The 27,948-nt window shown below is 40.1% G+C and overlaps 2 protein-coding genes across 6 annotated transcripts in view; one reads left to right on the top strand and one right to left on the bottom strand.

The window, feature by feature from the left end:
- The window catches only part of NSL1 (NSL1 component of MIS12 kinetochore complex), a 37,988-nt gene extending 37,086 nt beyond the window's left edge, over nucleotides 1–902 (bottom strand). For both annotated transcript variants that reach the window (XM_067728995.1, XM_067728996.1), the window contains exon 1: nucleotides 669–902. In XM_067728995.1, the coding sequence (XP_067585096.1) occupies nucleotides 669–902 (234 nt within the window). The remainder of the gene's footprint in view (nucleotides 1–668) is intronic.
- On the top strand, nucleotides 890–26,940 carry TATDN3 (TatD DNase domain containing 3). 4 transcript variants are annotated; one of them, XM_067729000.1, is made up of 10 exons: nucleotides 890–1,026; nucleotides 3,011–3,043; nucleotides 3,966–4,039; nucleotides 4,256–4,340; nucleotides 8,827–8,889; nucleotides 9,807–9,916; nucleotides 10,081–10,136; nucleotides 11,427–11,539; nucleotides 13,109–13,189; nucleotides 16,139–26,940. In XM_067729000.1, the coding sequence occupies exons 3-10, from the start codon at nucleotides 3,975–3,977 to the stop codon at nucleotides 16,280–16,282; spliced, it is 717 nt and encodes a 238-aa protein (XP_067585101.1). In that variant the 5' UTR covers nucleotides 890–1,026; nucleotides 3,011–3,043; nucleotides 3,966–3,974; the 3' UTR covers nucleotides 16,283–26,940. The 4 variants fall into 4 exon arrangements, with proteins under 4 accessions (XP_067585101.1, XP_067585100.1, XP_067585098.1 ...); XM_067728999.1 differs by having other exon boundaries at nucleotides 917–1,121; nucleotides 13,112–13,189; XM_067728997.1 differs by having other exon boundaries at nucleotides 917–1,121.
- The last annotated feature ends 1,008 nt before the right edge of the window (nucleotides 26,941–27,948 follow it).

Genomic DNA, 27,948 nt, shown 5'->3' with positions numbered 1-27,948 from the left:
GCCAGTGTGTGATCTTACTGAAGTTTATAAAAGCAAGACTTTAGACTTGTAGGGAAAAAGTTCTCGCTCTCTTTACAAGATGTTCTAAAACAAACAAAAGGAAAGACCAAAAGCTAGCCTGGTGACTGACTGACTGACTTCCAGGATTACCCTCTCCTGGAGAATTTCTCATAGTCTCTGTCTGCATCGCCCAATAGGGGAGCAACTAGCCACTTTATGGCTGCTGAGGCCTTAAAATGTGGCTAGTAGGAAAGGAGATGAGCTGTAAGTTTAAGACAGATTTGAAAAGCTTAGTATGAACAAAAGAATGTAAACTATCTCGTTCATTTAACTATCTCGTTCATTTTTTAATTATTACAAGTTAAAACGATATCTTAGACATGGTTAAATAAATGTTATTAAAATTAATTTCACCTATTTTTTCTTACTTTTAATTTCAAGTTACATACATGGCTCGCCTTGTATTTCTCTGTCGGACAGCATTGGTCTAGGTAATTAACAATACCCAGCTGCCTCTAGCATCTACTTCGTTCCCTCCCGTGTCCCGAGCTGCTTCTAACCAAGCGTGGGGCACCGTTAACTCTGCCGAAGCCTGGCGTGCGCTCTTTCTGACCACTGAGACCTGGGGTGTGGAGAGAGGGGGTGATAAAACAAGACTGGGCCCGTACCCACTGCGCATCTCGCAGCACGGGCTCCCGAATCTCCTCTGGCAGCGCGTCCCCCAGCTTTTGCACGAAGCGGCCGCACAGTTTTAGCATTTCCGTCACGGCCCGCTTCGAGGTGCAACGCACCCGGAAGTCTTTTCGGGAAGTGGCAAGAACCGGGGCCCCGTCGTCTGTCCCGGCCACTCTCTCCACGTCCCGCGGAGCAGAAAGGTCCACCGACGCAAGAGCCCCCTCCATTTTCCCAACTTGAACTGTGGGCGGGAACTCTGGGAGCGGAAGAGCGGGTTCCCCTGGAGGAAAGAGCATACGTCCGGCCGGAAACTCGGCCTGCAGCAGCAGCGTTCCGCCTGAGGCTCCGCGGGCAAGTCGAGGGATTCAGTGGCTGCGGCGATGGGGGCGGTGGGCGTAGGGCTGGTGGACTGTCACTGCCACCTCTCCGCCCCGGACTTTGACCGCGTATGTGAGGGCGAGGTCGGGCCCGTGGGAGCAGGGAGGCCCCCATTCTTTCCCTTCAGGCTATCCTTGTTCTCCTCCCTTAGGGCGGAGCCCCAAATCCTCCCGGGCCTCCGTCTGTGGTCCTGTGCGACTTGCTCCTTACTCCTTATTTAATCTCACTCACACTGATTTTTCTCTCTCATTCCGAATATCCATATCCTCTATCTCCACTTGGCTTTTATTTGCTGTTACTGGCTACTGGAGTCCTTCCCCCTACCCCGCCTTGGCCCGGCTATCCTACCAGCCTCTCAGCTCCGGGCAGAGAATCCACTTTCCCCAGGACGCCGTCCGCGAAACTCGGGCTCACTCCCGCACGCCGCGTGCTCCAGTTCTACAGGGGAGCGAAGCAAACAAAAACTACCGCGCGCACACACACACACGTAATTTCAAAGTGTTTTATCCGCTACATTGGAAACTAGAGGCTAATAAAAAAGAAGAGCGGGGTCTATTTTAGGGGAAAAACCTCTCAAGAGGTGAAGCTTAAATTGGTGCTGGAAAGACAAATAGGTGAGTGCATGGTGGTGAGGAAAGCAAGCGGGTTGCAGGCCTCCAGGCAAGACAGAATTTGGACGTTCGAGCTACCGGAAGGCTGGGTGGAGCCTGATGAGCTAAAAAGACGCGTAAAACAAGACCGAAGAGGTTTGCCGAGGTTTAGTGAGTCAGGAGTTCGCATTTCATTAGAAGCACAATGGGGATCCAGTAAAGGGCTTTGCTTTTTAAGGAGAGAGACAAGATCTGATAATCCATTTAAAAACCATTTTGCTGATGTGTGGCTAATGGACAGAGAACAAGAATGGAAGCTAGAAGACCAGCTTAGAAGCTTTTGTAGTATTTAGACTAAAGATAGTGGTTGAGTTTGAGAGAAGCAGATGGATTCAAGGTATATTTTAGAGATAGAATCTGTAGTACATGCTGAGAGGAATTGAGGAAAGAGAGGGAAAGGGAGAACTTGAGGATGCTGTAGAGAGGTGGTGGTGCTGAGATGAGGGAAAACAGGCTGGAGAGGGCAGGCAGAAAGAATAGGTTTGTTGAGAAATGGTTATGTTCCGCACATGTTGAAACCTAATATCCATCCAAGTGGAGATGTCATATGGTCATTTAAAAATGTGAATCTTGGGGCTACTCTGGTGGCGCAGTGGTTGAGAGTTCGCCTGCCGATGCAGCGGACGCAGGTTCGTGCCCTGGTCCGGGAAGATCCCACATGCCGCGGAGCGGCTGGGCCCATGAGCCATGGCCGCTGAGCCTGCACGTCCAGAGCCTGTGCTCCGCGACGGGAGAGGCCACAACAGTGAGAGGCCCGCGTACCACTAAAATAAATAAATAAATAAAATAAAATGTGAATCTTGGGTTCAGGAGAGAGTTATAGGCTGGAGATAAAAACTGGGGACTCATTAGCATAATGAGCATAGTAATAAGAGTACTTAAGGTGAGTCAGAGAGAGAAGCATAGGGTTCTGAAATCAGAGAAGAGAGAGCCAGTCAAGGAGACTGAAAAGTAGCAGCCAGCTAGAGAGGAGTATTTGCAGAAGCCAAGAGTGGAAAATATCTCAAAAAGGAAGGAGTGGACAAGTGAGGAGTTTCTAATGCTGCTGAGGGGTAGAGTAGGAGGACAGAGAAGTGTCCTTTATATTTGACAATACAAGTTTCTGTTTTAGTAGAGTGGGAACAGAAGCCACATTTTACTGAGAGAGTAGATGGGAGGTAGGGTCAGCATAGGCTCTTCACATTCCACCACCTTGTTCCTTGCCATCATTGTCATTCTTTATGGTGCCTCAATTACATTGATATACACAGCCAAAGGACACTTACTTATCCATCTAAAATGATTGTGATTACTTATGTTTATTTTAGGATCTGGATGATGTGTTGGAGAAAGCCAAGAAAGTAAGCCAATACCTATAATTGCCCTTTTTTTGGTTGTTTTTATTTTCCTCCTAATTTTGATCTAAAACAGCTTGAAATTTAGTTATACTATGTTGTTGTTACTTCAATAATAATAAGTTAATAATAAACAGCATTTATTGTTTACTGTGTGCCAGACACTGAGCTAAGCCCATCCTGTACATTATCTCATTTAATGTTTCACAGCAAGCTTCTGAGGAAGCTACTATTTTATAGCCAACCATTACCATTTTATAGATGAGGAAACTAAGACCTAGAGATTAACTTGTCCAAAGACACACCACTAGTGAGTGATGTAGACAAGATAGTCTGAATCCAAAACACATTCCCACAGCCACCATGCTTACCAGCAATATGGAACAAATTGGTCCATCTTTCAGTTCTTGAATTAACATTATTCTGGAGATCTTGGAGAAATTATAAAAGTTTTCTGAAACAGTTTGATTTGTGTGGGAAAAAAATTATTAATCTTTGGAAGTGTTTATGAAGCTAGCATTTTGTGATCTTCCCCAAAATTGATAGTCAGAAATGGTTGCCATTTTTACATACAGCCATCTTTCACTGTGGCAGCTTAATTACGAGTATGGGGTTTGGAGTTACACAGGGCTAGTGATGTTGGGCAAGTTATTTGACTCCATCCAAAACTCTGTCTCTTGATCCATACAGTGGATTACAGCAATGCCTATGTCATAGGAGTATGTAGATTAAATGGGGGGTAATATTTATATTCACCGAACATAATACCTGAAGCATAGTAACTACTCAGTGATAGCTATTACGATTATATTGATGGAGTGTGAGTGAGCAAGGATAACTAAAAGCACAGAAAACTTTAAATTTTTATTTAATTATATTGGATGTATATTGTTTGAGACTCTAACTATTCTCTTCATTTTTGTTGCAGGCCAATGTTATGGCTCTTGTGGTGGTTGCTGAACATTCAGGAGAATTTGAAAAGATTATGCAGCTTTCAGAAAGGTGTTACTTCTCATTAAGATTTAGAAAGAGTTGTTAATAAGGATGCAGTTATGATTTCATATTTATAATATCAAAGATCATCAATTTTTAAAGAGAATGAGAAGAAAAACAATCACATTAACATAGCCCTAAAAAAATTCTTTACTACTTGTTCTTCAGAGTAACTTTGTCTCCTAGTCTAATATTCTGCTTTCTTAATTCGTTCTACATTTTTAGGTATAATGGATTTGTTCTGCCATGCTTGGGTGTTCACCCAGTTCAGGGAGTTTCACCAAAAGACCAAAGAAGTGTCACATTAAAGGTAACAAACAGTCTTATAAAACAAGAACCATAAAAAAATCATAACATCTTTTGACTCAGTGCTCCTCCTCTTTCAAATTAATATTATAAGGCAATAATCCAAAAGAAATAAATTCTATCTTCTTTCACAAAGATGTTTGTTACAGCAGTTACTTGAAATAGAGAAAAAGTGGAAAGAGCCTAGAGGTTAGGAGATAAATAACTAGTTAACTTATACAATGTTAAATATAACTATAGAAAGTGTGGACTATAAGGTTTATGTAGCAACATGGAAAATGTTTACGGTATAGTGTAGGGAGACAAGCAGGATACCAAATGGCTTATTCATTGTGACATCCATGTAAAAATATATTCTATAAGGAAAAGACTAGAGGGAAAAGTACAGAAATTATACTCGTTGTGATGGTCTGGTAGAGTTATAAGCACCTTGTTTTCATATTTTTTATCATGTTATCATATTGCTTTGGCAATAAAAGTGATAAGATATCCAGAAAAAGAAAGATACAAATTCATAGATGCGGTACTGTAAGGGAACAGATGAGTTCAAGTACATAGTGTCTTCTTTGAACATTGAACTATCCCTATAGGAGTGCTCTTGATCTGTTAAACTGCATTACTTTTATACCCGCTCTAAAAAAATTCCTACCCACAAGATCTCACTGACTCACAGTAGTCAATATGTCTTATGTTTTAGACTTTTCTCCTGACTCAGCATCAGGGAGATGCACAGTGTCCTGAGTGCTTTATTACATAATGAGATTGAAAGCCCCATGTTGAAGAAGTAAAGACTTTTTGTTATCTATGAATAAATTAAGATATGAAGACTATCATTTTTTATAATAATAAATCTGTATTCCTACATTGGGGTACCCGAGGTAGTTTTACTTATTTTGAAACAAAATTACTTTTAATTCACTTCAGGTAAAAATAAATACTTATCCTGTAGATTTCCTGAGTTGTTGATATGATAAAATTAGCTAAATTGCCAGAGAGTTGCAATTCCCAAGATGTTGGGGATGATAGCAGGACAGTATTTCTTTCACTTATGTAGAGATTTATACTAATAGTCCTTCATTTCAGTAGTCAGTCAACAAGTGTTTAGTGAGCATGTACTATATTTCAAACACTGTTCTAAGCACTATAGAGTAAAATCCCTCTCACAGAAGCCAGATTCTGGATTGGGGAAGACAGTCAACAATTAGATACGTGAACTAAGTGCTTTAAAGGCAATGAAACAAGATTATGTGATGGGGATTGTGGATGCTGGTTTTTAGATTGTGTAGTCAGGGAAGGCCTCTCTGAGGAGGTGATGTTTGAACTGCAACCTGAATGCAGTTGGCCATGCAAAGAGAGGGGTGAGAGTGTTGAAGGCAAAGGAAACAATGAAGCACAAAGGTCCTAAGGTAGTTACAAGTTTGATGTGGTCAAGAAATAGAAAGACGACTGATGTGACTAGATGGAAGAGGAAGGAATAGTGAGGTCAGAGGGATTGGGCAGGGATCCCCACTCACCTCATACAGGGCCTTGTTGGATTGTAGTTTACATCAGTGGGGGATTTAAAGTAAGGAGTGACAAGATGTGATTTCTGTTTTGAAAAGATACCCTTGGCAATGGTGTGAAGAATCAATTTTGAAGAGGGCAAAAAAGGAAGAAGGGAGAATAGTTAAAAGACTGTTGGCAATAGTCCATGTGAGAAACGATGGTGGATTGGACCAGAGTGGTAGCAGTGGAGATGAAGAGAAGTGAGTGGATTTGGCATGTTTTTGGCATGAATGTAGAACTGATGGGACTATTTAACTTACAAAACTAAATAAAATACCAACAATATACAGGTAAGTCTAGATTCTCAAAACAGACAGGAACTCAGCAAATCTCAAGATAGCCCGCTGGAAAAGACCAGAGTTAAGCAGTTTTGTTCCTAACGTGCTTGTAGTCCCCACAATAGTTTAGTTTTCCCATTGTGGTTAGATTACAAGCTCCTACCATGTGGTACAAAGGTAGGTATGTACAATATGTAAGTATTCATTAAATTACCTTGGTTTATAAAATGAAAATTGCCTAGCATCACACAAATCTTTCAGCATATTCAATAAATATTATTACCAGGCAGAATTTAAGCCCCTGGGATACCCTGGGGAATCACAATTCACTGTCTACAAGCTACTGCCCCCTCCAGGCAGGGCACGTGCTGTCCATTTGGCTCCTGTCCCTACTTAACCCACTTCACTCATTTCGGTTACACGCCTGACCCCTGTTCTAAAGGTTCTGAAGACTAAACATTTTCTTTAATAAAAAAATCAATTCTAATTATTTTAAATCATTCAGAATAAAGCTCTCCTCCCTCCCCTTGCCCTTCTTTCTTCCATCCTTTCCTTCTCTCTCCTTTCTTCTCTCAACAGCATAGTGGAAACAGCATGGGCTTTGAAGTCAGAGAGACTTGGCCTACTGGCTTCTGTGATCTGTGGCACTTAACTTTGCCAAGTCTCAATTTCCTCATTGGTAAATCGTGAATAATTATTTAGTTGTAGTATGCCCAGTCATAGGGTATAGAGGTATAGGATATTTTAAAACCCTACAATAGAACCATTAGCTGTTAAAGAACTTGAGACTTCATGGAGGAAGTGAGAATAGAACTGAAGTCAGTTTTAGACCTATGAATGTCCTTATAAATATTTTTACATCTATTAAAATGATAAAGACCACACATACATTTATACATATTGAATCTGTGATATGAATTATATTAATTTCTATTTACTATACCTGACTTGCCAGAAACTTCCAAAATATTTCATGAGGAATGGGAACAGTCTCATCGTAAATGTATTTTGCTTCTTTTTATAGATAATACATATTCCAAGAAGCATATTTTCCCTGTATCTCGTCTTCATCCAAATGTGTAATTTCTTTCTGACTGAAGACTTTCTAAGTGTCAAACATTTCCTGAGTAATCTCTCCAACTTCTCCAGTCCCTTTGAGGTCCCACAGACACACAGTAGTTTGGATGTTTGATATGGAAAATCTTTGCCTGACACTTTGACCTACTCAGCTATTGCCAGACATCTTCTCTGGTATTTAGGGTTATATACTCTTAGCTCCACATGACAATATTAATTCTTCTTCATTGAGTCTACTGGAATGTCTGAGGCCTTGATTTACCCTTCCTCATCTTCTTTTCTCTCTCTTGAGGTATAATTATAAAATCTCCTCTTCTTCCTCTACCATATGGTTTACCTCCCTTTTCTTACGATACGTGGGCCTCTCACTGTTGTGGCCTTTCCCCCTGCGGAGCACAGGCTCCGGACGCGCAGGCTCAGCGGCCATGGCTCACGGACCCAGCCGCTCCGCGGCATGTGGGATCCTCCCAGACCGGGGCACGAACCCATGTCCCCTGCATCGGCAGGCGGACTCTCAACCACTGCGCCACCAGGGAAGCCCTACCTCCCTTTTCTTAATTTTCCCTTGTTCTGATTATCCTCACTAGAAGTACCTTGAATTTACATATTCTGAGACTAAAATCCTCAAAGTAGTTTAAAATATCTAGAAGCAAATTTTCCATGTATTTGTCTTTCCCTTGTCTTAAAGGGATCCCTCACAGGGGGAATTCTCTTTAAGTGGAAATAGTAATATCATGGAAACTAACAGTACACAGTTACTTCAATAGTTGGCAAACAACATATTTGTGGTATTTAATATGTATATTGTTGAACCTTTAGGACAAAAATAGGCTACACAGGACTATAAAGACAAAAGAAATTAGTGAAAATAGTGCAAAGGATGTATGGGATTATCACTATTAAAAATTCACAAGGCATCAGTACCCTAAGAGGAGAACATAGCAGTGCACTCCCCAAAACTCACAAAGGTGACCACTTGGTGGCTTTCTTCTCTCTTGCTCAGCTATTCCAGGAAATCCAGTTCACTCCTCCTAAATGCCAGGAAATGCCTCCTGAACAGAAGGAAGGGTTTAAGTGGGAATCTTCGTAAGAAGTTATGTTCTTGGGACTTCCCTAGTGGTCCAGTGGCTAAGACTCTGCGCTCCCAATACAGGGGGCCCGGGTTCAATCCCTGGTCAAGGAACTAGGTCCCACATGCCACAACTAAGAGTTCCCCTGCCGCAACTAAAGATTCCGCATGCCACAACTAAAAGATCCTGCATGCCCCAACGAAGATCCCGCACACAGCAGCGAAGATCCTGTATGCCGCAACTATGACCCGGCACAGCCAAATAATAAATAAATACTTTTTAAAAAAGGAAGTCATGTTCTTGTAACATAAATGGATGTGGGATGTTTGTACTCAAATTTCCGGACAGAAGTACTCACCATTATAGAAGGATTACATTCTTAGTTCCTCAACTGGTTAAAAGGTATTGACTATGTAAAGGATCCAGTATAGCATAGTGCCTGGCATATAATGGGTGTTTATACAAAACCTATAAAAGTCCCTTCTCCTATTTTAATAAATTTACTTTTTTTTCATCCCAGGATTTGGATGTAGCTTTGCCCATTATCGAGAATTATAAGGATCGATTGTTGGCAATTGGAGAGGTAAATACCCACTAGCTGATCAAGTGATTTCTAATCCAGACTTTCATGTGATAGATGAAAATAGTCCTTAATTCAGTATTAGTGATTATAACAGACTTGGATAATTATGTTCACCCTGTTCAGCTGAATAACACTTTGTCAGTACTTCCTCAATAATCAAAAGTGCTTAGGGATAAAACAATAGAAGTCTCCCCATGGGCTTATGTTAATGAAAGAAAACTATTACCATTTCAATGTACTTTCCTCTTTTTTTCCTTTTGCTTACATAGGGTTATCTCTCTGGTTAGTTAAAATAGTATATACAAGCATACTTTAAATAGGTTAGAGTTTATAATTAAAGAACATTTTTATTAAATAATTTACAGCTGTGAAACATCGTATCACTTGGTAATTCCACTTATAATTAAAGATAAAAAATAAGAATAGCACTTACATTCAGAATCTAGGTTATCACGATGCATGCCAGAATAGAATCAAGGGAAGCAGTCATTTATAATCTTCCCTGTCCAGTGTGGTTACCACATGCAGCTGTTGAGCACTTGAAATGTGACTGGCCCAAACTGAGATGTGCTATCAGGATAAAATGCACTGAGGATTTCAAAGTCTCAATACCTCAAAAAAGGAATGTAAAATAACTCAATAATTTTTTTTTATTGATTATGTGTTGACATAATAATATGACTATATGATAATATTGATAATGTTCTAGATATAGTGGATTAAATATATCATTAAAATTAATTTCACCTGTTTCTTGTTAGTGTTTTTAATGTAGCTACTGGAAACTGTAAGGTTGTGTATGTGGCTTATGTGTGTGGCTCCCATTATATTTCTCTTGGACTGTACTGCACCATAATATGTCTTCGGGGATTCATTAAACCATAAACATGTAATTCTGTTTTATTTGTCCATTATAGGTTGGACTAGATTTCTCCCCCAGAATTGCTGGCACTGATGAACAGAAGGAAGAGCAAAGACAAGTCCTAATCAGACAGGTCCAATTAGCCAAAAGACTAAATTTGCCTTTGTAGGTTAATTATCATCTTTCTATATTAATAGTTACAGAGCAAATTAAGTAATGATTCTCCTGAAATTGAGCTCTACTTTTCTTTTTCTCTGAATTGCTTTAATATAACAAAAATAATAATTTCATATTAAGTACTGAAAAGGAATTTTTTTTTTGTTTACCAGAAATGTTCACTCACGTTCAGCTGGAAGACCCACCATCAGCCTCTTAAATGAGCAAGGTATTTAGGTTCCTGAGAAAAATGTGCCTAATGTTTAAGTTTGACAATTCCAGTCCATATTCCCAGTAGAACAAGCCATGCTTTACTTGATTTCTTAAAGGGAAGGGAATGGGTCAAGGGTAGAGATGGAAATCAACTAAGATGGTTTTGCAAGTCAGCCTACTATTTACAAGGTTTTCAGTGTGATTGTGATGTTTATCAGGCCAGGATAAAGCAAATGAAAAATTGGATCAAGTAATTTTAATGCCTTAATTTGAAAATTAGCAGCTCCAACATTTTAGTCAGCCTATGTGAGAGAGGAAAAAACAAAGCAAAGAAGGGTGATCACATTGAGTTACTGTTTTGCATGTTTTATGGCTGCTGCTTTAGAAAATGGTATTATACAGATTGTGGCCATCTTATATAAAATGCACTGTCATCTTCACCAGTTGTTCCTAAAGAAAAAATACTTCTCATAGGATTACTTTTCAAAATTTTAAAGTGCTGTCCACGGTAAGAAATATACTTTATTTTGAAACTCGATATATACACATACATACTGTTTTTGGCACTGACTTTATTTCGAAACTCAGTATATACATATACAGAAAACTGACAAAAGTTCAAGAAGCAGTACATCTATATGTATGTGTGTATAGATATGTGTGTGTGCGTGTGTTTATGCACACAAATATATAAGCACACACTGGCCAGTTGTGACCCACTAATTTGATTTCATAATTCACAGTAGTAACTCACTAAATGTCACACCTACCAACAGTATCAAATAGTGAAGTAAACATAATTGCCTACAACTAGAAAGCACTGTATTTCTCAGTGATGAGTACTGAGTCCCCCTGGATTCACCAAGAACATGATTTTTGTGCAGGCTGAGCAGCCATCCTTTAAGAACTGGAGATGGTTTTTGTGAAACTAACTCTGAGTGTTGAATTTGTGAGTCATTTATTTCCTCATTTCTTCTTTCACTAGCATCCTTCTTAAGGACAATTTGCTTAAAAACCTATTAGGAACAATAATTTGACAGTTCAGAAACTTTTGGAGAAGGTTTGATGGTATAGGAAGTTTAAATAATTGCTCAATTATATTTATTAATTTTATTCTGAAGATTAAGAATTTGCTATATTTTTATTCTACTGGTTGAACACTGTATGTTTATCTACTCTTTAGAAATCATAGAACCTTATAGTGACCGACATTTACTTAAAATCTGTGTTGTTCAATTTGATTAGTGGTAAAACCTCTCATTAAGGAAATAAAATGGAACTGTGATTTATCTTTAATTTTTGAGAGGTGCTGACAAAGTGTTGCTGCATGCATTTGATGGTCGGCCATCTGTAGCCATGGAAGGAGTAAAAGCTGGGTACTTCTTCTCAATTCCTCCTTCTATCATAAGAAGTGGACAGGTAAATTCTTTCATTAAACCTCATTTTATACTTTGTGAAATATACTTTGAAATATGAACTTTTATTATATACTTGTGATACTATTCTGGTTTCATTGCAAAAATTAATCTTAGGTCCCTACCTCATATAAAGAGTAACTCAAAAGTGGATCAAAGACCTAAGAATAAGAGCTAAAATTATAAAACTCTTAGAAGAAAACAGATCTAAATCTTTGTGACCTTGGATCAGGCAGTGGTTTCTTAGCTATGACACCAAAGGCACAAGCAACCAAAGAAAAAATAGATAAATTGGATATCATCAAAATAAACTTCCACTCACAAAAAAAATAAACTTCCACTAACAAAAAATTGGGCAGCTCATACTCAAAAGACCTGAACTTCTGATAGCTTTCAGAAAAAGGATATTAAAGGCAGTGTGAGGGAGGAGGCTGCAGGGTATGTGAGCAGCTTGTGCTCAGTTCTCAAATTGATTGGCGTCAAGGTGAAGTTTTGAGCATCATCAATCTTCTGGTTTCAGCTGGTCTGGGGTCTACATGCTTGAGGTCAGCAGTTTCCATCTGGTTGGGGTCTGCTTCCTGTAAGAACAGCTTAGGAGTGTGTGTCAGGCCTCTATCTATAACTTTCAGGGAACTGGGAATTTGGTGATTCTGCTATGTGGCGAATTTATAGTCTAAGTTGTTACCAGTTTTCTGACCCAACAGCTATTCATTGCTCCTACATCTTCACATTTCCTAATCACTAATTCTTGAACCAGCCTTTTGAGGCCCAGGGGAGGCCTGGGAGACTTGAAGCAAAAGCAATTTACTTCAAAATACAGGGACACTGGGCCTTATATACGGTTTCAGGTGGAAAGTTCTAGAAATGTCAATTAGGTCATGTTAATTGATAGTCCATGATTACTTTTATTTTTCCTACTTTTATCATTTGTGGAGAAATTTCTTATTTATTTATTTATTTTATTTATTTATCTTTGGGTGTTGGGTCTTTGTTGCTGTGCGCGGGCTTTCTCTAGTTGAGGGGAGCAGGGGCTACTCTTCATTGTGGTGCATAGACTTCTCATTGGGTGGCTTCTCTTGTTGCAGAGCACGGGCTCTAGGTACGTGGGCTTCAGTAGTTGTGGCAGGTGGGCTCAGTAGTTGTGGCTCATGGGCCTAGTTGCTCCATGGCATGTGGGATCTTCCCAGCCCAGGGCTCGAACCCATGTCCCCTGCATTGGCAAGTGGATTCTTAACCACTATGCCACCAGGGAAGTCACTCTTCCTTGGCTCTTTCAGTAGGCATATGATATCAGATGTTTGGGTTCTTGCTGGATGTTACCTCATTTTTTGCTCTTGGTTACTACTCTTTGGGTTCCTAGAGGCTTCGGATAATTTTTGGCAAAGAATGTTTCTTCTTAAATCTAACCATTAATGTAGAATGATGAGAACATAGTGAACATTTATTAATTGAATATTAAAGTATGAATTTTAGATTCTTGCAGAGTAGTATGCATTGACATGTGGGTTTAATGCTACTTATTTAATCTTTACTTCTCATGTTTTAAACTTACTAGCTTTCTCTTTTCTCTAAGAAGCAGAAACTTGTTAAACAGTTGCCTTTAACTTCGATTTGCTTGGAAACAGATTCACCTGCGCTAGGGCCAGAAAAAAAGGTAAATGATTTTCTAATTTCTACATTATTTAGATTGTGTCTTTTATTTGAACTATTTTCAGTTTAGCTGTGTTTCTCATTCCAGTGTAAATATAATGGGATCCTACTTTAATGCTAGGTTGAAAGATTATATTGACTTAATTTCAAGTCTTTTGTAAATATGGCTGTTGTGCTACACAGAATATTATTTGATATGGGTCATGTCCTAATTTACGTAATATTGAAATTCAGACCAGTATAGTAAAAAGCTTAGTGTCTAGAGGCAGAAAGGGCTGGATTCAAATCCTGTCTCTGATACCCACTAGCTGTATAACTTTGGGCAAGTTCCTTAATCTCTCTGAAACTGTTTCTACATTTATAAAATGTGGGTAAAATAATAGTAAAATATTTTGAAGTATTACAGTGGGGATTAAATGAAGTAATGTATATGAAAGTGCCTAGGGCTTCCCTGGTGGCACAGTGGTTGAGAGTCCGCTTGCCAATGCAGGGGACACGGGTTCGTGCCCCGGTCTGGGAAGATCCCACATGCCGCGGAGCGGCTGGGTCCGTGAGCCATGGCCGCTGAGCCTGCACGTCCGGAGCCTGTGCTCCGCAACGGGAGAGGCCACAACAGTGAGAGGCCCGCGTACCGCAAAAAAAAAAAGAAAAGAATATAGAAGAGGAATGAGAAAATAGAGGATTATAACCACATTTATTTTCTTGTTTGACTGTAGGACAGAATGGTACAAAATTGCCTTCCTGGTTAGTGTGAAATAGGATGAAAATGACCTAGCTTTTTCACCCTAAACAGAAATGAATTTCAAATGCTCTTATAACTCAGTTTTATGTTTGTATTTAGATAATTTGATAAAAATTGTGGGTTTCTGGCATAGTGCCTTGCACATAGTACCTTGCACATAGTGCCTTGCACATAGTAGGTACTCAAAAACCATTTATTGAATAAATGAATTTTAAAACTGAGGAATTCCCTGGTGGTCCAGTGATTAGAAATCTGCACTTCCACTGCAGGGGGCACGGGTTCAATCCCTGGTCGGGGAACTAAGATCCTGCATGCCGCACAGCGCAGCCAAAAAATAAAAATAAAAAAAATAAAACTGAATATGCTTTTTGTTAAGTAAAATGTGTTTGTTCTAGAAAAATAGAAAACAGAAAATCATAAGAAAATAGAACCATCTACCACTGAAAGGTTACCACTATAGTATAGTGGTTAAAAGCATAAACTCTGATGTCAGCTTGCACAGGTTTAAACCTCAACTGGGCTACTTACTCGCTGTTTAGGATCCCTTCTTATCTGTAAAAAAGGGATGCTAATAATAATAGTACCTATCTCACAGAGTTATTTTGAGGATTAAATGAGAAATTCCATGAAAACCTTAGAACAAAACCTTGCCTACAACAAGCACTAAATAAATGAAGGTTCTTATGTCCTTCCACACTTCTTTATGTCCATATATGTATACATAATATTTTTTTCATAAAAATAGGATTAGCCTCAACACATCATTTCATAACTTGCATTTTTTTTTTTTTTTTTTTTTTTTTTTTTTTGCGGTACGTGGGCCTCTCACTGTTGTGGCCTCTCCCGTTGCGGAGCACAGGCTCTGGACGCGCAGGCTCAGCGGCCATGGCTCACGGGCCCAGCCGCTCCGCGGCATGTGGGATCCTCCTGGACCGGGGCACGAACCCGTGTCCCCTGCGTCGGCAGGCGGACTCTCAACCACTGCGCCACCAGGGAAGCCCCCATAACTTGCTTTTATGTGGTGAACACATGTAAATATCAATAAATATACTTTTCCTCATCATGTTTAATAAGTATATAAATTTTAGTGTGTGAATGTGCCACAATATATTTAACTTGATACTGTCATTTAGGTTATTGGTTTCCAACACAGTACAGTTGACCCTTGAACAAGAAGTGCTTAGGGGTACCAACACCCTCCCCAACCCCCCAGCCCCGCCCCATACCATGGAAAATACATGTCTGTCCACCCGCCACGTCTGCTGTTTTGCATCTGCGGATTCAGCCCTCATTTTCGTGGTTCTGCATTCACAGATTCAACCACGCTTGGATTGTGTAGTACTGTAGTATTTATTGAAAAAAAATCCATGTATAAGTGGACCCACACAGTTCAAAACCATGTTTTTCAGGGGTCAACTGTATTATAAACAATATGATGAATGTCCTTGAACCTAAATCTTGGTGTGCATTTTTCATTGTTTTCTTAGGCTACGTTATCAAGGTTATTTTTTAACCTTGTTATCTTATTCCTCTGAACATTATCAACCTGAGTCGATAACTTAATAGTAACAACAATGATATATTTCATCAAATCTAAATGCCACTGATTGTAGATGTACCACTGTTTTGTGACCATTAAGGAAAAAAACACTACAATTATACTTTCACATGCCACTGAATGTCATTAAAATAAAATATATGTCAATTTCAGAGATGTTAAGGTAGGGGAGAAATGCATCTTAGAATCAGTGAAATATGACTACATAATCTGTGTAGTCTTCCAGACACCATGGCATTACTGAGTCAAACTGTAACGTAGCCTGTGAGTTGAAATGGCCAAGCTACAGAGCTTGACCTTTGCAAGCACTCACTTGAGGAACAAACCAAAGCACAGTTAATTCATCAGTCAGGCAGGTCACCAAGTGTCCACTTTGTGCAGACTGCTTCATATGCTAGGTGCTGGGACCTCGACTGGTAATACCCCAGGGCTCTTTTCAGGAGCAGGATAGACTTACAGTTAATGTTGTAGCCTTAGCTTTCAAGCTGAAGTTCAGGGCCTTTTCCTCAGCTTTGCCTCACCCCCATTAAAAAAAAAAGAAAGAGCTCATCAGTTGTTTTTACCAACTCATTTTCATCTCTTTTATCTACAGTCTTCAAGGATTGCTTCCCTTGAGTGTCATGTTTGATTAATGTCTGCTTTGTCTGTCTCAGGTACGGAATGAGCCCCAAAACATTTCCATTTCAGCAGAATATATTGCCCAGGTGAAAGGGATCTCAGTGGAGGAAGTTATAGAAGTGACAACACAGAACGCATTGAAACTGTTTCCCAAACTTCAGTACCTGCTCTCGAAATAGCTTCAAAACAAAATCAAGTGCAGAGGGCACTGTTTGAGAAAAATAAATGTTCTGATGAAGAGTCTGAACTGAAGAAGCCATTGTATTGGGATTATAATTTTAGAGAAATATTTTTCTTAGAAGTAAAACTGGGCTTAGATCCTAAAACCCTGGGTTCTAATTCTACCTTGCACTGCTTTTCAATTAACGGAGTCCTAGCAGGAGATTGGGAAATACCACTGCTTCTTACTTTGCCCTGTTAAATAGAACCACCAAATGAACTGAAACCATTTCTTCTGGCAAGGGTGGCTCCCACAGGTAAGAAATAAGTGCTACTGTGATGGCGTGGAATAGGCTAAAGTTTGATCCTTTACCACCTGTTTGACTTCCCACAGGATTTATCCAGTGAAAGGAGAGTGTCTAGTTTTTTTTTTTTTTTTTTTTTTTTTTTTTTTTGCGGTATGCGGGTCTCTCACTGTTCTGGCTCTCCCGTTGCGGAGCATAGGCTCCGGACGCGCAGGCTCAGTGGCCATGGCTCACGGGCCCAGCCGCTCCGCAGCATGTGGGATCATCCCGGACTGGTGCACAAACCCGTGTCCCCTGCATCGGCAGGCAGACTCTCAACCACTGCGCCACCAGGGAAGCCCAGGTTTTTTGATATTGAGCTGCATGAGCTGCTTGTATATTTTGGAGATTAATCCTTTGTCAGTTGCTTCGTTTGCAAATACTTTCTCCCATTCTGAGGGTTGTCTTTTCTTCTTGTTTATGGTTTCCCTTAGGTCCCATTTGTTTATTTTTGTTTTTATTTCCATTTCTCTAGAGGTGGGCCAAAAACGATCTTGCTGTGATTTAGGTCATAGAGTGTTCTGCCTGTGTTTCACTCTAAGAGTTTTACACTGTCTGGCTTTACATTTAGGTCTTTAATCCATTTTGACTTTATTTTTGTGTATGGTGTTAGAAAGTGTTCTAATTTCATTCTTCTACATGTAGCTGTCCAGTTTTCCCAACACGAGTTAATGAAGAGGCTGTCTCTTCTCCATTGTATACTCTTGCCTCCTTTGTCAAAGATAAGGTGACCATATGTGCATGGGTTTATCTCTGGGCTTTCTATCCTGTTCCCTTCACCTATATTTCTGTTTTTGTGCCAGTACCATATTGTCTTGATTACTGTAGCTTTCTAATATAGTCTGAAGTCAGGGAGCCTGATTCCTCCAGCTCCGTTTTACTTTCTCAAGATTGCTTTGGCTACAAGTTGTGAAATATTTTCTTCTAGTTCTGTGGAAAATGCCATTGGTAGTTTGATAGGGATTGCACTGAATCTGTAGATTGCTTTGTGTAGTATAGTCATTTCACAGTGTTGACTCCTCCAATCCAAGAACATGATATATCTCTCCATCTGATTGTGTCATCTTTGATTTCTTTCATCAGTGTCTTATAGTTTTCTGCTTACAGATTTTTTGTCTCCTTAGATAGGTTTATTCCTAGGTATTTTATTCTTTTTGTTGCAATGGTAAATGGGAGTGTTTCCTTAATTTCTCTTTCACATTTTTCATCATTAGTGTATAGGAATACAAGCGATTTCTGTACACTAATTTTGTATCCTGCTACTCTACCAAATCCATTGATTAGCTCTAGTAGTTTTCTGGTAGCATCTTTAGGATTCTCTATGTATAGTATCATGTCATCTGCAAACAGTGGCAGTTTTACTTCTTCTTTTCTGATTTAGATTCCTTTTATTTGTTTTTCTTCTCTGATTGCTGTGGCTAAAACTTCCAAAACTATGTTGAATAATAGTGGTGAGAGTGGGCAACCTTGTCTTGTACCTGATCTTAGAGGAAGTCGTTTCATTTCTTCACCATTGAGAACGATGTTGGCTGTGGCTTTGTTGTATATGACCTTTATTATGTTCAGGTAGGTTCCCTCTATGCCTACTTTCTGGAGAGTTTTTATCATAAGTGGGTGTTGAATTTTGTCAAAAACTTTTTCTGCATCTATTGAGATGATCATATGGTTTTTATCCTTCAAATTGTTAATATGGTGTATCACATTGATTGATTTGCATATATTGAAAAATCCTTGCATCCCTGGGATAAACCCCACTTGATCATGGTATATGATCCTTTTAATGTGCTGTTGGATTCTGTTTGCTAGTGTCTTGTTGAGGATTTTTGCATCTGTGTTCATCAGTGATACTGGCTTGTAGTTTTCTTTTTTGTGACACCTTTGTCTGGTTTTGGTATCAGGGTGATGGTGGCCTCGTAGAATGAGTTTGGGGTTGTTCCTCCCTCTGCTATATTTTGGAAGAGTTTGAGAAGGATAGGTGTTAGCTCTTCTCTAAATGTTTGATAGAATTCACCTGTGAAGCCATCTGGTCATGGGGTTTTGTTGGAAGATTTTTAATCACAGTTTCAATTTCAGTGCTTGTGACTGGTCTGTTTATATTTTCTATCTCCTTCAAGTTCAGTCTCAGAAGGTTGTACTTTTCTAGGAATTTGTCCATTTCTTCCAGGTTGTCCATTTTACTGGCATAGAGTTGCTTGTAGTAATCTCTCATGATCCTTTGTATTTCTGCAGTGTCAGTTGTTACTTTTCCTTTTTCATTTCTAATTCTGTTGACTTGAGTCTTCTCCCTTTTTTTCTTGATGAGTCTGGCTAATGGGCTATCAATTTTGTTTATCTTCTCAAAGAGCCAGCTTTAAGTTTTATTGATCTTTGATATTGTTTCCTTCATTTCTTTTTCATTTATTTCTGATCTGATCTTTATGATTTCTTTCCTTCTGCTAACTTTGGGGTTTTTTTGTTCTTCTTTCTCTAATTGCTTTAGGTGTAAGGTTAGCTTGTTTATTTGAGATGTTTCTTGTTTCTTAAGGTAGGTTTGTATTGCTATAAACTTCCCTCTTAGAACTGCTTTTGCTGCATCCCATAAGTTTTGGGTCGTCGTGCTTTCATTGTCATTTGTTTCTAGGTATTTTTTGATTTCCTCTTTGATTTCTTCAGTGATCTCTTGGTTATTTAGTAGTGTATTGTTTAGCCTCCATGTGTTTGTATTTTTACAGTTTTTCCTGTAATTGATATCTAGTCTCATAGTGTTGTGGTTGGAAAAGATACTTGATATGATTTCAATTTTCTCAGATTTACCAAGGCTTGATTTGTGACCCAAGATTTGGTCTAGCCTGGAGAATGTTCCATGAGCACTAGAGAAGAAAGTGTATTCTGTTGTGTTTGAATGGAATGTCCTATAAATATCAATTAAATCCCTCTTGTCTAATGTGTCTTTTAAAGCTTGTGTTTCCTTATTTACTTTCATTTTGAATGATCTGTTCATTGGTGAAAGTGTGGTGTTAAAGTCCCCTACTATGATTGTGTTACTGTGATTTCCCCTTTTATGGCTGTTAGCATTTGCCTTATGTATTGGGGTGCTCCTATGTTGGGTGTATAAATATTTACAATTGTTATATCTTCTTGGATTGACTCCTTGATCATTATGTAGTGTCCTTCTTTGTGTCTTGTAATAGTCTTTATTTTAAAGTCATTTTGTCTTATATGAGAATTGCTACTCCAGCTTTCTTTTGATTTCCATTTGCATGGAATGTCTTTTTCCATCCCCTCACTTTTAGTCTGTATGTGTCCCTAGGTCTGAAGTGGGTCTCTTATAGATAGCATATATATGGGTCTTGTTTTTGTGTCCATTCAGCCAGTCTGTCTTTTGGTAGGAGCATTTAATCCATTTACATTTAAGGTAATTATCGATATGTATGTACCTATTACCATTTTCTTAATTGTTTTGGGTTTGTCATTGTAGGTCTTTTCTTTCTCTTGTGTTTCTTGCCTAGAGAAGTTCCTTTAGCATTTGCTGTAAAGCTGCTTTGGTGGTGCTGAATTCTCTTAACTTTTGCTTCTCTGTAAAGATTTTAATTTCTCCGCTGAATCTGAATGAGATCCTTGCTGGGTAGACTAATCTTGGTTGTAGGTTTTTCCCTTTCATCAGTTTAAATATGTCCTGCCACTCCCTTCTGGCTTGCAGAGTTTCTGCTGAAAGATCAGCTGTTAACCTTATGGGGATTCCCTTGTATGTTATTTGTTGCTTTTCCCTTGCTGCTTTTAATATTTTTTCTTTGTATTTAATTTTTGGTAGTTTGATTAATATGTGTCTCAGTGTGTTTCTCTTTGGGTTTATCCTGTATGAGTCTCTCTTCACTTCCTGGACTTGATTCACTATTTCCTTTCCCATGTTAGGGAAGTTTTGCACTATCATCTCTTCTAATATTTTCTCAGACCCTTTCTTTTTCTCTTCTTCTTCTGGGACCCCTACAGTTCGAATGTTGGTGCATTTAATGTTGTCCCAGAGTTCTCTGAGACTATCCTCACTTCTTTTCATTCTTTTTTCTTTATTCTGCTCACTGACAGTTATTTCCACTATTTTATCTTCCAGCTCACTTATCCGTTCTTCTGCCTCAGTTATTCTGCTATTAATTTCTTCTTGAGTATTTTTAATTTCAGTTATTGTGTTGTTCATCACTGTCTGTTTGCTCTTTATTTCTTCTAGATCCTTGTTAAATGTTTCTTGTATTTTCTCCATTCTGTTTCCAAAATTTTAGATCATCTTTACTATCATTGCTCTGAATCCTTTTTCAGGTAGTTTGCCTATTTCATCTTCATTTATTTGGTCTTGTAGGTTTTTACCTTGTTCCTTTGTCTGTAACATATTTTTTTGTCGTGTTTTGTTTTTTTGTTTGTTTGTTTGTTTTTGATGGCTGGGGCTCTATTCCTATCTTACTGGTTGTTTGGCCTGAGGCCTCCAGCAGTGGAGTTTGCAGCCACTTGGATAGAGCCGGGTCTTGGTGCTGAGATGAGGACCTCTGGGAGGCCTCGCTCTGATTAATATTCCCTGGGGTCTGAGGTTCTCTGTTAGTCCAGCAGTTTGGACTCGGAGCTCCCACTGCAGGAGCTCAGGTCTGACCTCCAGCCTGGGAACCAAGATCTTGCAACCTGCATGGAGCGGCAGAAAAAAAGAAAAAAAGGAGTAGTACAATATCAAAGAATTAAAACACAAAATAAAATTGGAAAGATCAAAAATATATTAGGAAAAATAAAAATATAATTGAAACAACTACAACAAGGTAAAGTAAAACCACAACAGATAAAAAAAGGGGGGAGGGGGGACAGGGGGAACAAGCCAAAAGGAGAGAACAATAACAAAGTGTAAAGAATAAAATAAAATTAGAAAAATAAAAGATTTATTAGGAAAAATAAAAATATAAATGAATCAACAACAATGAATCAACAAGGTAAAACAGAACCCCAATCTGAAAGAGGAAAAAAAGAAAAACCCTTGCCTTTGGGGGTGGAGTTTAGGGGTGGGGGTGGAACTTAGGCAGGGGCAAGGTTTAGGGTTAGGTGGAACCTAGGCGAGTGGGGGGGGGTGATGTTTGAGTGTGGGGCGGGACCTAGGTTCAGGACCCTCACAGCAGGAAAAGACCTTGGGGGCGGGGCCTGGGCGGGGCCTAGGCAGTGCCTCTGCTTAACACCTGGGCTGAGGGAGAGAGGCAGCGCGTCCAAAGGAGGGCCTCTGGAGTGTGGAGTTCCGGAGTTTTGAGTTAGGGCCCTGGGTGAGGGTGTGTGGGTGTGTTTTAGGCACAGTGCAGTTGGAGGGGGTCTCAGAGGGGGTCTCCGAGTGTAGAGGTAGGGCCCTGGGTGCGGGTGTAGGGGTGGGGCTCGGGCTCTGGGCGACAGGAGGGAGGCTCCGAGGACAGAGAATTAGGCCCGGGAGCCCAACAGACTCCCTGGTGCCTAAGTGGACAGGGAAAGCGTTGGCCGCGTTCCCTTCCATTCCTCCGTGCCCCCCCCCATGGTCTCCCCTAGGGTCTCCCCCATCCCCTTTGGCCCCCTAACCGTGGGTGGATCCTGCTGGGTGTGAGAACACATCCCCTTCCCCAGCCACCCCTCAGGGGTGCTGGTCCTGGAGGTCTGGCCTTTACTTTTGCTCCCCCTTCCTTCCCTCCCACTCCCTCAGGACCCGCATGGCTGGAGGGGGCCTAGGTGGGCAGAGGATCAGGCCAGGGATCTCAGCAGGTTCCTGGGGGCCCAAGTGGGCACGGGAAACCTGTCCATGCTCCCATTTGATCCTCTGCCCTCCCAATGGTTCTCCAATTTCCCCCTTCGGACGTGGGATCCCTTCCCCTCCGCCAGCCACCCCTCAGGGACGCCAGTCCCGTCCTGCCTCCACTTCTCCTCCACCTTCACTCCCCACCATGCCCCACATTCTACCCAGTCGCTGGGGGTTCCTCCCATCCCCTTAGGTGTCCATGGTCCCCCTCCAGTGCCTGGTAGGTGCCCTAGTTGTGCAGAGACCCAAATTCCACGTTCTCCTAGTACGCCATCTTGACTCCGCCCCTACATGTTAGTTTTTAAGAGTAAATCCTAAAAGTTCTCATCACAAGAAAAAATTTTTTTCTATTTAATTTTGTATCTGTATGAGACGATAGACGTTCACTAAACTTACTGTGATAATCACTTCAAGATGTATGTAAGTCAAATCATTATGCTGTACACCTTAAACGTTTTCAGTGCTGTATGTCAATGATATCTCAACAAAACTGGAAGAAAAATTCGTGAATAAATAAATAAGGGAATGGAGACAGTAAGTCCAACTGATTGCAGTTGAGAAGTCCAGTATTTCATCTTTCAAACTACTCTTTAAAATGGATATTGGATAATATGTATGTCTTCACTGGGTTTATTATTTGTTTTTAGATGCATATTTTTCTCCTCTAACCTATAAACGTATTAAATACTACTCAAGTATTTTCTAACATTAAACCTTTTGAAAAATAGGAATAAACTCAATTGGTCTGGAAAAGCAACTCTTTTTGCATTCTCTAGGAGCTGTTCCCCAGCTGAAAGGCAAAAAGAGCTTCTCCCCTCTATGCATATGGGGACCTGCCACACTAAAGGAAACAATTTTTTTTAAAGCTTTTTTAAACCGTTTTTTTCTTAATTTCTATATTTTTTCTTTTTTTCTTTTAATTTGTATTAACTTATTTGTTTTTGTGATTTGGCTGTCCTGCGCGGCATGCAGGATGGTTCCCCGACCAGGGGTCGAACCCAGGCCTCCGCACTGATAGCACCAAATCCCAACCACTAGGCAACCAGGGAACTCCCTAAAGAAAACATTTCTTATTCCAGCTCTCATCTTTTTTTTATTATAGTAAGAATCAGATAGGATAGCATCCTTCCTTTTTTTTTTTTTTGACTGTGTTGGGTCTTTGTTGCTGCAGACAGGCTTTCTCTAGTTATGGCGAGCAGGGGCTACTCTTCGTTGTGGTGCACGGGCTTCTCATAGCGGTGGCTTCTCTTGTTGCGGAGCACAGGCTCTAGGCTCACAGGCTCAGTAGTTGTGGCGCATGGGCTTTGTTGCTTCGTGGCATATGGGATCTTCCTGGACCAGGAATCGAACCTGTGTCCCCTGCATCAGCAGGAGGATTCTTAACCACTGCACCACCAGGGAAGTCCCAACTACATTTTCTTTAATTTTCTTTTTTTTATATCATAAAAAAAGAGAGAGAGAGAAGATTTCCAACTAAGCTGGATATCAAGAGTTCTATGTTTTAGAACTTTAGGGTTCAATTTATCATGCTTTCAAAAGTTTGCGCACGACATACAACAGAGGCCCTCTTTCTGGATGGGTCTAGCCATTTACCCTAGGGGCAAAAAAAGAAAAAAAATAATACCCTCCATTATTGCTTATATTAGCCCCCAGTTTTTATTTTATACTGTGTGGGCTCAGGTAACCCTATTGGTTTCCTTTAGTATGTTTAATTAATATTGCCTGAGCAGCAGATTTATGTGCCTGTCTTATACCAGGCAGAGGAAGCATTCCCTAGTGAGACATAATGCCTTTCCTGATAGGGATAGAATAGGATAGTTATACACGTAGTTGTAGAAGTCCCAATAGGGGACTATACATAGAGAGGGAAACCTAGGAAAACTTTGGGAGACCACTGTAAGTTAATGATCACTCAAGAAAGCTATTGGAACTTGTGGAACGAAGCAGCCTAGCTTAACTATAAAGCCATAAATAAAAACACCAAATCCCAACCACTAGGCAACCAGGGAACTCCCTAAAGAAAACATTTCTGGAGATATGCCCCAGGCCATTAGGTGGAAGAAAAATGTTACCACCTTTCTACTGATAATCCTAGTTTGCTCTCATAGGGTCAGACACTCTCCAGCCTGATACGAAGGAGGAACTAGTGATGTAAGCCTCATGTCTACTCGAAGAAGGGGATCTTTTCCCCTTTCCTGTCGGAGTCCAGCTCCAACGAGTCCAGGGAAACCTGAGGGATGGACGGCGTCGGCGAAGGAAATGAGACCTGACACCCTTGTAGATGTCAGCACATTAAGCTAAATTTATTTTTTAGAGCAGGTATTTATATGTAGGCAGGTTTCATCATCATGTACAAAATTTAAAAATCTTAACATGTTCTAACCTCAAAATGTTTTTATCAGTGTTTTGAAAATGTCCCCAGTTTTTAGATGTACTAACAAGATAATTTTCTAAGTTTTCATTAGTTGCAGGTTATTTTCTAGTAGTTAAGCCAAGCTATTACGTAAGTTTTTATTACAGAAGTGCAATCTTCGTGTTCTTTCTGCATGGGCAAGTTTTTTGAATAGTGCCTTGAAAATATTTACAATTTATCCTACAGTTCCTGTGTACCTGACTCCACTAGTAGCACTTACAATACCTCCTACGCTCCTGTTTATCACCTGGCAATTGTTGCCAGAGTATTAACCTTTCTTTATAGTGGACCCATATGAAAGCAAAATCATCAACAACCCCTTCGTAGGACCACTGTTGTTCTATTGGGGGTGTTTTCCATAGGAACATCCCTATATTTCCAGATTGTGTATTGCGTTCCCAGTTTCCTGAGGCCAGAATAGGTACTTTCCATTTTGTGGTAATAATAGTAGGGGGGGGGGGTAGTAGTTTTTCTCATTTTCCTAACCCTGGGCACAAATCCCCCTTGTGCTGTTTCCTTAACACAAGCAGACTTAACATCAATAGAGATGTAGTCCACCGACCTGGCACAGTGCTGCTTTGCAGTCCTGCCTTTGATTGCATCATGACTTTGTCACAGCGCAGGGACTCCAGGATGGCTTCCAACACTTTCCCTTTCCTTTGACTATAAAATTGTAGCCCACTTAATTCTCAGGGCAGAGCTCCCTCGCCTGCCCGCTTGCATCTCTTACAAGTGTCCTATATTAATAAATCTACTTCTTGCCTATCGCTTTGCCTCTTGCTGAATTCCTTATGTGCTGAGACACAAAGAACCTGAGCTTCAGTAAGTCCAGACACTAGGTGAGTGATTCTAATTAAAAGACCATGGGTCCAAGTCCCAATCAGGGTTTTGGCTGGGTTCGAGTCCCGACACGGGTTCAAGTCCCAACCTGAGGTGCACAGTTTCAATCCCACAATCTAATTAGGCAAAAGAGATCTAACCATCTTGTATAAAGTCCATTCAAATATACCAATTTTTATAAACTGTCACCTCAATTCTATCAACTCTTATACCTTTAATTTTAGCCTTGATTAGGATCCCATCAACAAATCTTCTGAAACAAGAAGTCTCAGAAACGTACGTTTTATCTCCAGCCATTTTACCCATTTTTGTATAAAAGGCTCTGAGATCCCCATTGAGGGACTGAGCCAAGGGACTCAGGCCCTTTTGTCAGTATTTAACTTGATTTATTATCCTAACTGTCCCCAAGCAATTACTGGTCAGGTATCTCAGTGTAATTTTCTTGCAGGCTTTTAAAAAGTTTTTTTAATTGTGGGAAATAGAGCAGACTTGTTCCAGGCCCTTTAATGTTGGGGGAACCAGCAGGGGATCTCTTTGTTCCATCCAATCCTAGGTGTGTTACCGAGTCCAAGCTCACTCTGCTCACCACACAGGCCAATAAATCGGACAGGAGGCGTTGAGGCAAGGAAAAGACTTTATTCTTCAGAAAGCCAGCAGACCAAGAAGATAGCAGACTAATGTCTCAAAATAACCATCTTATGGGGTCTGGATGCCAGTTTCTTTTATAGAACAGAGAGGGGGAGGAGATGAGGAAGTAAAGTAAAAAGGCCATTAGTTTTGCCTGGCTTGGCCAGCGCTGGGGAGGGAATGTGTTAATTCCTTCTTTTCTGCAGCCATTCACAGGTGGGCAGGGTCAGATTGCCTCCCTGTGAGCTGAACAAAGGCACTTTAGTTTAACATTCTGGCAGAGGGGCAGGGTTCCCTGAGGCAGGCCACTATGTATGATTATAATAACAAAAGCAACGAAAAGCAAAGGTTAAAGTCGAAGAAACAGATCCGAAGAGTCAAAATGGGCTCTTCCCTGTTACAGGTGGTGTTGTATTAAAACCTTTGTTTTAATTCCATTAATGTCATTTTTATTTATTCCATTTCTTAATAACCATCTAAAGATGTCCATCCTGGACATCCAATAGATGCTGGAGAGGGTGTGGAGAAAAGGGAACCCTCTTGCACTGTTGGTGGGAATGTAAATTGATACAGCTACTATGGAGAACAGTATGGAGGTTCCATAAAAAACTAAAAATAGAGCTACCATATGACCCAGCAATCCCACTACTGGGCATATACCCAGAGAAACCCATAATTCAAAAAGACATGCAGGGCTTCCCTGGTGGCGCAGTGGTTGAGAGTCCGCCTGCCGACGCAGGGGCCACGGTTCGTGCCCCGGTCCGGGAAGATCCCACATGCCGCGGAGCGGCTGCGCCCGTGAGCCATGGCCGCTGAGCCTGCGCGTCCGGAGCCCGTGCTCCGCAACGGGAGAGTTCACAACAGTGAAAGACCCGCGTTCCGCAAAAAAAAAAAAAAAAATTCTTGCAATAAATGATTTATTTGCTTTCATTTATATAATATTTACTATTCATTAGACCTTACTATTTTTCATTTCTCTTTTCCTTTCTCTGTATTTAAAAAATTTTGTAAATTATTTATTTTGGGGGGCCTTGCCATGTGGCATGTGGGATCTTCCCCAACCAGGGGTCGAACCCGTGACCCCCTGCGTTCAGAGCCCAGAGTCCTAACCACTGGACCACCAGGGAAGTCCTATCAGAATTTTATAATCAGTTTCTTGTATGGAATTCTTTGTGTTTGTTAAGAAATGTGTTGAACTTAATTTTTGACACAGTTGATTAATTTTGTGACTTTCGAACTTAAAGATAAATTTCCTCCAAATGTTTTTTTTTTATTCAGTCTGAAATCTTCTTTATCTGTAGATTTTACTGAAAAATGTTTATTTAGTGACCTAAATAGACATCAGATTTTCTTTGGCATTTGTAGTCTCTGTGGTTTGTAAGAATATTTAAATTTTTCATTGAATTCCATTTATTGCCTGAGTTATGTTTTATGGTGTTTGTTATTAGGAGGCAAATATGGTAACATTCTATTTCAGTAATTCCCAAATAAGATTTAATAAGTAGTCTCTATATATTCTATCCCTCTTAGGACTTGTAACTAAAAATTTGTAAAACTGGAGGATACTTTACATATATAAAATGCATATGTATATTGTATATATATGTATGTAACATATAATATACAAAAACTTTATAACTCATCCCCCAATTTATAGATAATAGTGATCTCTTAATTTTCTTTGGGACAGGAAGGATTAAT

The sequence above is a fragment of the Pseudorca crassidens genome, chromosome 2, assembly GCF_039906515.1.
Source record: "Pseudorca crassidens isolate mPseCra1 chromosome 2, mPseCra1.hap1, whole genome shotgun sequence".
NCBI lineage: Eukaryota > Metazoa > Chordata > Mammalia > Artiodactyla > Delphinidae > Pseudorca > Pseudorca crassidens.
The sequence above is the reverse complement of the archived record's forward strand: the minus strand, read 5'-3'. Positions and strand labels throughout refer to the sequence as shown.

Excerpts from the sequence above, each read along its gene's own strand:
- TATDN3 (XM_067728997.1), top strand. The coding sequence starts at position 1,056 with ATGGGGGCGGTGGGCGTAGGGCTGGTGGACTGTCACTGCCACCTCTCC. Across the intron at positions 4,341-8,826 it reads AAAGAAGTGTCACATTAAAG|GATTTGGATGTAGCTTTGCC; the intron begins GTAACAAACAGT and ends TTTTCATCCCAG. Across the intron at positions 9,917-10,080 it reads AAAAGACTAAATTTGCCTTT|AAATGTTCACTCACGTTCAG; the intron begins GTAGGTTAATTA and ends TTTGTTTACCAG.